Here is a 13,001-nt window from a genome sequence, read left to right on the forward strand (position 1 = left end):
CTATAGGCCTATTCGTTTTCTGAAAATAATTTGACAAGGTTTCTCGTAGGCCTATCTATGTATTCTCTGAAACAGTATACAAAACAATTTCAATAAATGGATCTGAATGAATTTTATTTCCATAATTTATTAATAGGATTGTTTTGCTGTATTTAAGTAATATCTATCTATATAAGTTACAAGTAAATAAAACGTACAAATACCGATGGAACTCAAAGAACCAACCACAAACCATTAATAGCGCTAAAAACTTTGTACAACAGATTGCTAAAAACTATATATTCAATTCAAACCTTTTACAGAAATATACAAGCTACGTTTTACATTAAATTCTATCATAAACCAGAGCCTTCTGTGAAAAAAATCGAAAAGCACCCACAGTTTTTCTATTGAGATCTTTATCCCAATGACCTACAAACATGAGTAGGCCTATGACCTCTTGATGTAGGACTAGCCTTGTATAGCTTCAGTATAATTTACAGAAATAAGAAATCCACCTTCAAAGTGAAGATTGAACTCGCATATCCTCATAACTTCATCTGTCGAGTTTCTTTCTTCTCCTCTTACTGTCCTCATATCCAATTACATTTTAGAAGAAGAGCATGAACTACAATTCACCAAATGGTGTTGTTCAAAATGTACACAAAGTACAGTTTGTTTGTTTGTTTGTTTGCTTGTCTGTTGAGTGACTTTGCTGAAAAAGCTTCGGCAGCAGTGTTGTATGTGATCATAGTTTGTCTGGCTGTCACCATGTCCTGCCATATAACAGATCACCATGTCCTGCCGTATAACAGATCACCATGTCCTGCCGTATAACAGAGCAGAGCACTGCAGGGCCGTGCCGTACTCGGCGCTGGAGGAGTTCAGGTGAGAGAGGCCGGCTACCTGGGTCTGGAGAGACGGCGGGCTGGCGGAGTGTTGTGCTAGGTCTGGAGAGTGACCTGCACTACCCACCTGTTGGCTCTGGTGCTGACCTAGGCCTGAACCGTTACTGGACATGATCATAACATTGGCCCCTTGTTGGTGGTGGGCCTGGACAGCAGTGGTGGGAGTGTGGGCACTGCCTTGGCATGGCTTGCCGTCTTTCACTAACACAGGCACAGCCACCCGCCGAGGAGACTGCTGCTGACAGGAACTACTCTCCTGCTGCATCTGCTGCTGCGACACTTTGTCCTTCGCTTGCCTCTTCATTTTATATCGGTGGTTCTGAAACCAGATTTTGACCTGGGTCGGGGTGAGGTGGATCATGCTCGCCAGGTGTTCTCTCTCAGGCGCCGATAGGTACTTCTGTTGTTTGAATCGCCGCTCGAGCTCGTAGACCTGAGCCTGAGAGAACAGCACGCGCCTCTTCCTTCTCGGGGTGCTGGAGAGCGGGCCCATGCCTTTTCCCACGTCGACTAGCGAGCCGAGGCTGCCCATACCGCCCATGTTCATGCCCGAAGAAGAGCCCATGAAGCGCGAGACTGAAAGCAGAAATAGGCCATTGAAATGATGATAATGATACAATAATTACATTGCTTCAATAATTTTAACCATAACATAATACATACTGTGAATTAATTTAATTTAAAGCGTATATGTCTGGCGTTCCTTTAAAACAAAGCCTAACATGATCATGGAATCATAGTTCTGTCTCCTAATGGAACAATTACTTAACCATAATTTGTATTTGAACTGAATTATATAGTTTACAACATATTTGAAATTGCATGATTGATTGCCATTAATTTACCTTGCAATCTGAAGAATAATAGGCTAATAACTCATTCGATTATACACCCCCACATGACAGGTGTATGAAACCTCTGTAGCCTACTCATAATAACGGACAAATCAGCAACAGGTGTCTTTGTTATATCTTCACACACCCTCGTGACATTAAAATACATTTTTAATAAAGCAAACACTCCAAGGTAAACCGATGTATAGGCCTAATATGTATCTATTGCCAGGTGTAAAATGTATTTTAAACTGACAAATCAAATCACTCCCTCTTGGTGAAAAAAAGATCAGTGTTCATGCAAAAACAAGCTGAAAAACAACACTAAAAAGTTGTAATAATTTCCATGACTCACTTCAGTGCAGACCAGAGCGTATGGATCTAGTGTAGACGAGCTAATATGATAATGCGCTAACAAAAGCTATACGCTCACCTGTTCGGCTTCATGCAGAGTAAAACTCAAAGATATAGCCTACTTACTCGTGGAGAATCGCGGGTCTGTGTTGGCTCCGTACCAGCCAGTGGCCGATGCGCTGCCTCTCATGCCGTCCTGGTAGGGCGTCAGGTCGCTCATGTTCCCCAGGTTGCCGTTACAGTAGCCCCCCATCGCGGTGTGTGACAGCTGGGACACCCCCGTCGCAGTCATATGGTATGCCGCGGACACCGTCCCGTTATGGCCCATGTGGTGCTGCTGCATCATCGCCTGAGACACCTGCGGCTGCCGGTACGACGCGAGAGGTGACCCCAAGTTGTTATTCTCCATACTTACTTTCTTGTAGCTCTCCTCAAGAGGACTCAAGATATCGGAAACAGAAAAAGGAGTCGTATGCCTAGGGCTCATCGACATTGTTCTTGGGCTGTTGGAGAGGGGAGAAATTAGAAGGCTAGGCAATCTCTCCTGTTTTTTTTTGGACCAAAGCCCCTCTTTCTCTCTGGTTCCTGTTGTCTCAGCGTCGATCCTTGCTAGATGAACACGTAGGTAGGAGAGTCGCCTGAAGTCCGCCTTAATTGCATTGAGTGGGAGCTGAGTTGAGCTGGGCTGAGCTTGGTGCTGCTGGCTTTCGTTTGTTTTAGCAGGGTGCCAGGTTTAAGCCAGAGGCGGGGCATCACCAACTAGGGCAACAATACAACGCAGCTCTATCCTCTTCTCATTGCACCCAAGTCATAATTTGACTTACGTGTTGGGCTCTGCAGCATGAGCTCTGCAGCTCGCCTCCCACAATACCATAACCAACGTGCATGTATATACATGCGTATCATAGGCTACTAATGCGTATTATAGGCTATTCATGCGTATTATAGGCTATTAATGTGTATTACAGGCTATTAATGCGTATTATAGGCTATTAATGTGTATTATAGGCTATTGATATCAGGCTACTGTAGTAGCATTAGGTCGGTGGGTTATATATACTGTCGTGTGTGTGTTGTCATTGACAGTATAATGGTAGCAGTGGGCACAGGCACCACAATGCATTTTATTAACTGTAGTGGTGTTTACTAGGACCTCTTGATGAAAAGGGGCCTAGACGGACTTGAGAGTCTCAGAGCTGGAGAACCCACTCTGCATGCTTACCAAATGTCATCCTATTCCCTATTTGGTGCACTACTTTTGATAATGTTTCACTGTTGCTGGTCAAAAGTAATGCACTATATAGAGAGTGTGCGTGCCATTTAGGACACAGCCTCTGTTCTCTGAGAAAAGCTTGAACTAGTGACTTTTAATGGGCGTAAGAGGCTTCTGGTTGATTGCAGACGTGTTTTTGCATTATGCTCGCATCGTACTCAGACATGTAAAAGTGCACTTGGGAGGAAAATTGACGGATAAGTAAATAAATACACATCCGCGTGTTAAGTGGCAGCGCGTGAATGATTACCCCCTTTTCTATTTTATATCATTGTTTAGGCTCGAGGAGAGAGAGCTGTGAGAGCAGCGTGTCGCCCCAAATCCAAATTCAGATGCTCCACTTGTCGTCTCAGATCAGAAACCCATGAGCCATTCAAAATAAAACGCTTTTCAGGAGAGACCCTAAGGTAAAGTTAACGGCGCTCAATTTAAGTAGCCTACCTCTAGGCCTACTCTCCTTCTGCAACAGAAGGCAGGCAGGGAGGGAGAACCACACCGAGTAACCTCCTCAGTGAGTCTCCTCTCGCCCCGATGCTCAAGGAGACATAATATTCTAACTCAATCAGGTTTCTCTTGGCTGCGTAAAAGTCAAATGCGCTTTGTTTTCCCTTCACCTTTCAAATGAAATGTTATTATAACACAATCCTGACATGACCTAAACCTATTTGCTCGTAATTTGAATATTGGTAAACGAGTTTCATGTCAAAGGAAGGAATATTTGCTATTTGCTGTAGTTCCAGTTACACGCGCTATAATCACAGATCCGTATTTTGCTCGATTTATTCAAGGAGCATGACATAAATGTTATAGCAAAATTAATTCAAAGAAATAGGCTAATTGTAGCTAATTTTGCATTGTTGAGGACATTGAACATGTAGGTGGAATATAACACCACGAATTCCAATAATAATTAATATAATGATGATAATAATAATAATAACAATAATAAAAAAACAGACTGTTTGTTTTAGCTTTTGTTGGGACTGTAAATAATGTCTCTCTGCTTTTGGTTGCTGTTTTATTATGCAAGTAAGATGACCAAATACATGCTTTTTCATATTTATTATTTAAGTAAGGAAAAATAAAATGATAAAAAACGAAAGTAGAATAACTAAACGTATATAGCTGCAAGGAGTAGATACACTTTTATCACTTGACACTCCACAATATACACAACTCACCTAAATCACCCACTATGAATACTTATAATAATTATAATAGTTATTATTATTAACTATTATAATAATTATGAAATTATATGAACAAGTATCCTACTTTACTGTATACAACAATAACATTACTAGTAGTAAAAATACGGTTATCACTATTACTAATATATTAGCTACTTTTACTGTAGGCTAATAACGTCATTATCATTACTGTAACGTTTTTTAGTTGTTATCATAATCTCCTATAGGCTTTTCAAGCTGAATTGGTAGACAGTGAGTCAGGGCATGCATGGCCTATAGATTTACCCGTTGACCCAGCTTAAGCCTGCATGCTGGGGAAATTCATTGGTTAGGATAAATATGAAATATGTTATGATATGATATAATGTTGGATGGATGTACACTTTGTAGGTGCACATTTCAGAGTGCAATGGAAATCTGATATTGCTATTTATGCCTACCTTGTAAATACAAGGAAATGACAGATGTGGGAAGTTTGATATTGCAGTCATCGTCTCGGAGCTTTGTCCTTTATTTGACCAGGCAAGTCAATTAAGAACACATTCTACCCCGGACAAACCCTCCCCTAACCCGGACGACGCTGGGCCATTTATGCACCGCCCTATGGGACTCCCGATCACGGCCGGTGGTGATACAGCCCGGGATCGAACCCAGGACTGTAGTGACGCCTTAGACGGCTGCGACACTCAAACCTTACTGCAGTGAAGTCTGGAGTTAAATCTCCGTCATTATAAAACGACAACAAAATGTTCCTTGATGTAATGTCGAACAGAACACATCGATTAATGCAGGAAAGCAGTACAGTCCCTTGTTGATTAGAACGCAAGCCTATATATGCTGGATATCGTGGTCCAGAACATGCATTGGATTTAAGAAAGACAGCAAGACAGCGTCTTCTGGTGGCGATGATGCAAAATAGGCCTATGTATTGAATGTCTGTTATCAGTGATTCTCATGTCAACTTTAGACAGTTTAGTCTAGTTTTTAATCACAATTCTGAAAAACATGGTCGCATCTATTTCAAAGTTTGTATTTTCTTTTTGCCTTGCATTGAGCCATCACGCGTCATGTTGAATGGAAATAATAAAATATCACAATATAGGAAACAAGGGTGAATTATTTTGATTCTCCCTCTTGGTTTGCTTACTGCAAACTCTGAGGAGAATCGTGCATAATACCACTTTTGCTCACAAATCGCTCATTGATATCAATGCCTAAAAACCAAATTAAGTACACACATATCAAGTGAGGATTCTACCCAAGGTGCACCACAGCAATTGGTTACATAACTAATCTACAGGTATACCATGCATTCTTTAAATTCATCCCAATATCAACATCTCCTCAATGGCACTGTAGGCCACATCATCCATTGTCATAGCGTACGTTTTCACAATTATTATCAAGGAGAACCGCATTTTAATAGAATTAATAATCTCATATCCCATAGGTACTCTCAATAAATAATGTATCGTAGACAGGTGAGCGCACTTTACAGTGATACTTCAGCTGCTCCACGTAGGAGGCCTACATGCAATTACGCTAAATTAGCATCATAACGCGTTTCCTCTGGGATATATGCCCTCACTAATTGCTGAATTCCAAAAGCATTTCTTAATTATCTAAATCAGGACCTCTTTTCTGTTCTGGAACACGGCTATTATGGTCAATTAACGTTAATTAGTCCAAATGCTCGCGCTAATTCCTCTGGAATAATGAGCAGACTTTGAAGTGGGGCGTGGAGGGGGCACCAAACCTTTGTTCCTGGTTCACATTGTTGTTTTGGAACTGATCGTTCATGGGGTGTCATACTACTGAAAACAATATCAAGAAGGGAAATAGCATATAGGCCTATAGACCAACATATCAGGATTCCCGATCATTGACAACCTTTACATGCACACCAATATCCCGTTATTATTCGGGATACTCAAGTATTCTGTTTTTAAGTTGACGCATATAAACATCATATCCCATTTACAATAACCCGAAAAAGCTTGTATCCCGGCTATGGGAAACCCGATAAAATGCCTGGGATATGTTGATGTAAGATGGGATACTGTGGCATGTAAGCATCGTATCTCTTTTATTGTTGTTTTTGCGGTGTACGCAGGCTCAGTTTCACATATCATGGGTGTTGTGTGATGATGATTTCATCTGATTGTCAAGCAAATCACTTCAAAAAAGTGTCTACCTGTGCAGTTTCAGCCACCATAATCATTTAGACTACTATAATTTACTACTGGCGACTTTCACCCCTAAATTAGACACGTTTCTGCTTATAATTTCCGACATTCGGTAGGCCATATTGTAGTTTCCGACATTCGGTAGGCCATATTGTAGTTTCCGACATTCGGTAGACAATATTGTAGTTTCCGACATTCGGTAGGCCATATTGTAGTTTCCGACATTCGATAGGCCATATTGTAGTGTCCGACATTCGGTAGGCCATTTGTTTGTCAACTGTAGTTTGTTACATGTGGCTTCTCTCCTGTCATAACTTGTTGCCTTGTTGCCCAGAAGACTAAATATAGGGCTCACCAGAAATTTTTTATTTTTTTATTTAACTCATTGTAAATAAGAATTTGTTCTTAACTGACTTGCCCATTTAAATAAAGGTTAAATAAATATGTCTCTGTTCCAGAGACAAAATTAACATTTGTTGTATATTTTCACTGCAAGAAATGCATAGCCTAATTCTGCAGGAGTAAATATGACATTAAGATATATGTGAGAGGTTATAGAAACAGTCATAGCTCGGGGAAGTAGCAGCACTCTCTGAAAAATCGTAATAAAACAATTATATACAGTGTCTTCAGAAAGCATTCAGACCCCTTGACTTTTTCCACATTTTGTTACCTTACAGCCTTATTCTAAAATGGATTAAATAAAAAAAATCCTCAGCAATCTACGCACAATACCACAACATTTTTTTTTGCCAATTTATTACTAATAAAAAAGTGAAATACCTTTTTTGGTACCCTTCCCCCAGATCTGTGCCTCTACACAATCCTGTCTCGAAGCTCTACGGACAATTCCTTCGACCTCATGGCTTGGTTTTTGCTCTGACATGCACTGTCAACTGTGGGACGTTATATTGACAGGGGTGTGCCTTTCCAAATTATATCCAATCAATTGAATTCACCACAGGTGGACTCCAATCAGGTTGTAGAAACATCTCAAGGATGATGGAGTCCACCTGTGGTAAATTCAATTGATTGGATTTAATTTGGAAAGGCACACACCTGTCAATATAACGTCCCACAGTTGACAGTGCATGTCAGAGCAAAAACCAAGCCATGAGGTCAAAGGAATTGTCCGTAGAGCTTCGAGACAGAATTGTGTTGAGGCACAGATCTTCGGAAGGGTACCAAAAAAGGCTGCAGCATTGAAGGTCCCTAAGAGTACAGTGGCCTCCATCATTCTTAAATGGAAGAAGTTTGGAATCACCAAGACTCTTTCAAGAGCTGACTGCCCAGCCAAACTGAGCAATCGGGGGAGAAGGGCCTTGGTCAGGGAGGTGACCAGGAACCCGATGGTCACTCTGACAGAGCTCTAGAGTTCATCTGTGGAGATAGGAGAACCTTCCAGAAGTACAACCATCACTGCAGCACTCCACCAAGCAGGCCTTAATGGTAGAGTAGCCAGAAGGAATCCACTCCTCAGTAAAAGGCATACGACAGCCCTCTTGAAGTTTGCCAAAAGGCAGCTAAAGACTCTCAGACCATGAAAATTAAGTTTCTCTGGTCTGAAGAAACCAAGATTGAACACTTTGGCCTGAATGCCAAGTGTCACGTCTGGAGGAAACCTGGCACTATCCCTACTGTGAAGCATGGTGGTGGCAGCATCATGCTGTGGGGATGTTTTTCAGTGGCAGGGACTGGGACACTACTCAGGATCGAGGGAAAGATGAACGGAGCAAAGTATGGAGAGATCCTTGATGAAAACCTGATCCAGAGCGCGCAGGACCTCAGACTGGGGTGAAGGTTCACCTTCCAAAAGGACAACGACCCTAAACACGCAGTCAAGACAACGCAGGAGTGGCTTCGAGACAAGTCTCTGAATTTACTTGAGTGGCCCACCCAGAGCCCGGACTTGAACCTAATCGAACATCTCTGGAGAGACCTGAAAATCGCTGTGCAGGAACGCTCCCCATCCAACCTGACAGAGCTTGAGAGATTCTGCAGAGAGGAATGGGAGAAACTCCCCAAATACAGATGTGCCAATTTTGTAGCATCATACCCAAGAAGACTTAAGCCTGTAAATCGCTCCCAAAGGTGCTTCAACAAAGTACTGAGTAAAGAGTCTGAATACTTATGTAAATGTGATGTTTCAGTTTTTTATTTTTAACAAATTTGCTAACCTTTAAAAAAACAGGTTTTTGCTTTGTCATTATGGGGTGTTGTGTGTAGATTTATGAGGAAAAAACGATTTAATACATTTTAGAATAAGGCTGTAAGGTAACAAAATGTGGAAAAAGTCAAGGGGTCTGAATACTTTACGAATGCACTGTATATATTTTTTTATTTTTAGGGGGGGAAGAAAAAATGCGTCACAAAAGGCCCTTTATTAGTTATGTATTAGCAGTCCAATATAACCTTCTGTAGGGCGGGCTACAGAAGGATATATCTGCGGAAAAGGCGGGCTACAGAATGATAAATCTGCGGCAAAAGGCGGGATAGAGAATGACATATCTGCGGAAAAGGCGGGCTACAGAAGGATATATCTGCGGGAAAAGGCGGGCTACAGAATGATACATCTGCGGGAAAATTTGTAAGTGGCTCTGGATAAGAGCGTCTGCTAAATGACTTAAATGTAAATGTAAAAGGCGGGCTACTGAAGGATAAATCTGCAGCACCCCCACCCGGAAACATCTTCCCGCGGCTATGCCTACAGTCAGTGTCCATATTTCAGTTACTATTCCATTTAACCCATACTTAAATTAGGAAAATATTCTGTTTATTCAAGGATACAGGGATACTCATGAGCGGGATACCAAAGGTGTGTGTAAACAGTTTATCCCAAGTAAGACCTTAGGCGGGATATTTACATGCGCACGGTAAACGTGGTAATTTAGGAGGATCCAATAGCGAAACGCTTCCCCCGCTAGAGCGTCTGCTAAATGACTAAAACGTAAATGTAAATGCTCAACCTAATCAACCTTTCCTTTTTCCATTTTCCAAACAATTCCATTTTCCAAGCAATCTGCTTTCACAATACACATCAGTGAAGTCTACAGAGTGAATAATATGTATTTTCAAAAGGTTTCTAGCATCAGCCTTTACACACATAATACCATATTCTTAAATGAGTGATGACGCTCCACATACATGTGATGAAGGAGAACGTCAGCTGGTGGGAGAAATCTATATCAGGTGTTATCCTGCCATCTAGCGGTGGTATAGCCGTCCCACATCGACAATGTTAACGCTGTCCGGGTTCCTTGGGACATCCGTACCTTAAATCCTAACCCTAACCTTAACCCATACCCTTAACCATAACATTAACCCTGACCATAACCCTAACCTTAACCCATACCCTTAACCATAACATTAACCCTAACCTTAACCTTAACCTTAACCCATACCCTTAACCATAACATTAACCCTGACCATAACCCTAACCTTAACTCATACCCTTAACCATAACATTAACCCTGACCATAACCCTAACCTTAACCCATACCCTTAACCATAACATTAACCCTGACCATAACCCTAACCTTAACCCATACCCTTAACCATAACATTAACCCTGACCATAACCCTAACCTTAACCCATACCCTTAACCATAACATTAACCCTGACCATAACCCTAACCTTAACCCATACCCTTAACCATAACATTAACCCTGACCATAACCCTAACCTTAACCCATACCCTTAACCATAACATTAACCCTGACCATAACCCTAACCTTAACCCATACCCTTAACCATAACATTAACCCTGACCATAACCCTAACCTTAACCCATACCCTTAACCATAACATTAACCCTGACCATAACCCTAACCTTAACCCATACCCTTAACCATAACATTAACCCTGACCATAACCCTAACCTTAACCCATACCCTTAACCATAACATTAACCCTGACCATAACCCTAACCTTAACCAATTTAAATGTCAACGTCAAAGGGGCAACGTCAGAGTTGGGACGTCCCAAGGATCCCGGATAGAAAGACCCATCAACAAGCCTCCAGCTGTAGGCATACCGTCAGAACAAGTGACTGTGGCACCACCAATGGCTTGAATGGTTGCATGCATTTCAGTGGGCAACGTATCTCCAAATCAGTTCAACCTTTCAAGATGGGGTCCTTGATGCGACTAAAGACATGCTACACCAAAGCCCAGACCAAGAGCATTTGGCATCCTCTGGGCACTAGCGGTTCGCCCCTGTGACAACAATTTTGTGCCCCCTTGTGGCCCCCCTAAATGTGGAATATGAAATAATTTTTACATAACTACTTTTTGCTATCGTTCTTTTTTTACATCCGTTATTAGACTGTGGCAACGCGGAACACTAATTTAACCCACACATTTTCTAGAGGGACGGCTTTAGGCGGAACACAACAGTATCGTACCACATGCAAAACGATATGACAACAATAACGTCTAATGTAACTGGCCCCTCTAACAGTACAACTGGCCTCAGCTTGGTCCCCCCCCCCCAGTTGAAATGGTCCACGAACGTCATAAAATGGCAATCCTCATCCCTAATCGAATGTCAGTGTTACATTCTTGTCCTCATAGATCGTTTTAAATAATATCATGTTTATTTCATGAACATTCTAATAGTTACATTTCGAGAATGTCAAGTGTAATTCGAACCCTGCATGTCCACACTAAAACATCTGACTCAGTAAACCCATCATCAAGACGTCGGTTAGATGCATTCTATTTACTACCACTTTAGCTTGGCATCCCTGACTTTTTCCTCTGATTGCCTCTGTTGGGTGACAGTTGCGTTCCAGTGTCACATGATCCTCATGACCCTCAAATGATCTCTGATGAAAGACACGGGGCTTCCCGAATAAAACTCTCGAATCTTCCGAATAAGAAGCATTACTAAGATTAGAAGCTTGGGAGCTGTTGTGCAACACATGTAGGTGCAGATACTTAGGCCTGTAATTTCTCGCACAAAATTTTGCAGATTTGTTTCTCCATAGAGAAACATTGCACAAATGTAGTTTAAATAAGAGCCAAGAAGAGCCAATGTTTTGTCAATGTTTTTATATTTTGAACTAACTTGTATTAAAAAATGGACAGTCTAGTCAAGAGGGGAAGAAGACAAGGACAGATAGATGTATGGGGAATATCTAACCAAGCATCCTATTCAAAGAAGTCGTTCTTCTACCCAATTCTAAAAACCAATGGCAACCTCATCCTAAATGCCAGTCTTTGTCAGACTTAAAACCCGCCATGTTCTAAAACACCATTGTGCGGTTAAACCTCATAAATTTGTCGCGGGCACTGATTAAACATCACGAGAATTGAAACACTAAGGATTTTGTCTAGGTCCCTTTTGGAAGACAGACAATGGTCCATTCAGCTGGAGACAACCACACAAAAAGAGTGTTTAAGGGGAGATGTATCGCGCGGAGGGGTTCGGCCAGTCCCCCCCCATATGTGATGCAAGGTGTCCCGAGCGCCAGGGACAATAGACCTGGTGACAGGGACGATGCGCTACTGGGGCGGTGGACGAGAAAACAACATCATGGGGTCGTGAAAGTGTGAAAAAACAACCCACGTTACCACAGAATAACGCATCTTCCATTCCAGTCAACCCCTCAGACATATTTCACTAACACCAATGGAATAAGAAAATAGGGAGGGAGAATGAAGTGAAGTGTTTCATCCCTGACCAGGGTTCGGGACCTTTGACTACTTACAAATATGGATTCTAGAGTCAAGAAATTGAAATCTGATATTTCAATGTAATGGTCCAATCCTAAAAGCATGAGATTTCTCCTCCTAAAATTATATTTTTATGGAGCAATGAAATTGTGCATCTAACTCTTAATTCCCATTGAGAAGGACCAATTTTAAGTGACCATAATAATTTCATATTTATGTGAATGTCTACCAACCAATAACCAATTATGAAGTAAAAGTGCAATGCCCTGAAAAAGTCTACTATATAAGTTGCTCGTATTATTACTGACACATGTTCTCTAAATAGGCCCATCGCCATCCAGTCTAGACTTAGACCTTCTTCGGTTTGTCTATTATTTTCTAATAACTTACATATAACATTACAAAAACGGTTTGCAAACTTCGTTATAAACTATTGTTGCAGAGTTATGGATGTGATCAATTTATGCTTCACGTTGCTTGCACGTTTGTAGGCTAGACCAAAACAACTTTCAGTTTTAACGTTTTGTTTCAAGAGAGAGCGAGAGAGTCCTATGACTCGAACTAGAGGGAGATGAGCTAAATAGTCGAATGTTTACCAAGTA

The 13,001-nt window shown here is 41.4% G+C and overlaps 1 protein-coding gene across 1 annotated transcript; it reads right to left on the minus strand.

Annotated features, from left to right (window-relative positions):
* Positions 1-111: 111 nt before the first annotated feature.
* LOC115162019 (homeobox protein Nkx-2.1-like) lies at positions 112-2,778 on the minus strand. The gene is made up of 2 exons (XM_029712935.1): positions 2,201-2,778; positions 112-1,463 (listed from the first exon to the last, which is right to left on the minus strand). The coding sequence occupies exons 1-2, from the start codon at positions 2,565-2,567 to the stop codon at positions 796-798; spliced, it is 1,035 nt and encodes a 344-aa protein (XP_029568795.1). The 5' UTR covers positions 2,568-2,778; the 3' UTR covers positions 112-795.
* Between the last annotated feature and the right edge of the window lie 10,223 nt (positions 2,779-13,001).

Source organism: Salmo trutta, chromosome 25, assembly GCF_901001165.1.
Source record: "Salmo trutta chromosome 25, fSalTru1.1, whole genome shotgun sequence".
NCBI lineage: Eukaryota > Metazoa > Chordata > Actinopteri > Salmoniformes > Salmonidae > Salmo > Salmo trutta.

Excerpts from the sequence above, each read along its gene's own strand:
- LOC115162019 (XM_029712935.1), bottom strand. The coding sequence starts at position 2,567 with ATGTCGATGAGCCCTAGGCATACGACTCCTTTTTCTGTTTCCGATATC. Across the intron at positions 1,464-2,200 it reads AGACCCGCGATTCTCCACGA|TCTCGCGCTTCATGGGCTCT; the intron begins GTAAGTAGGCTA and ends TTCTGCTTTCAG.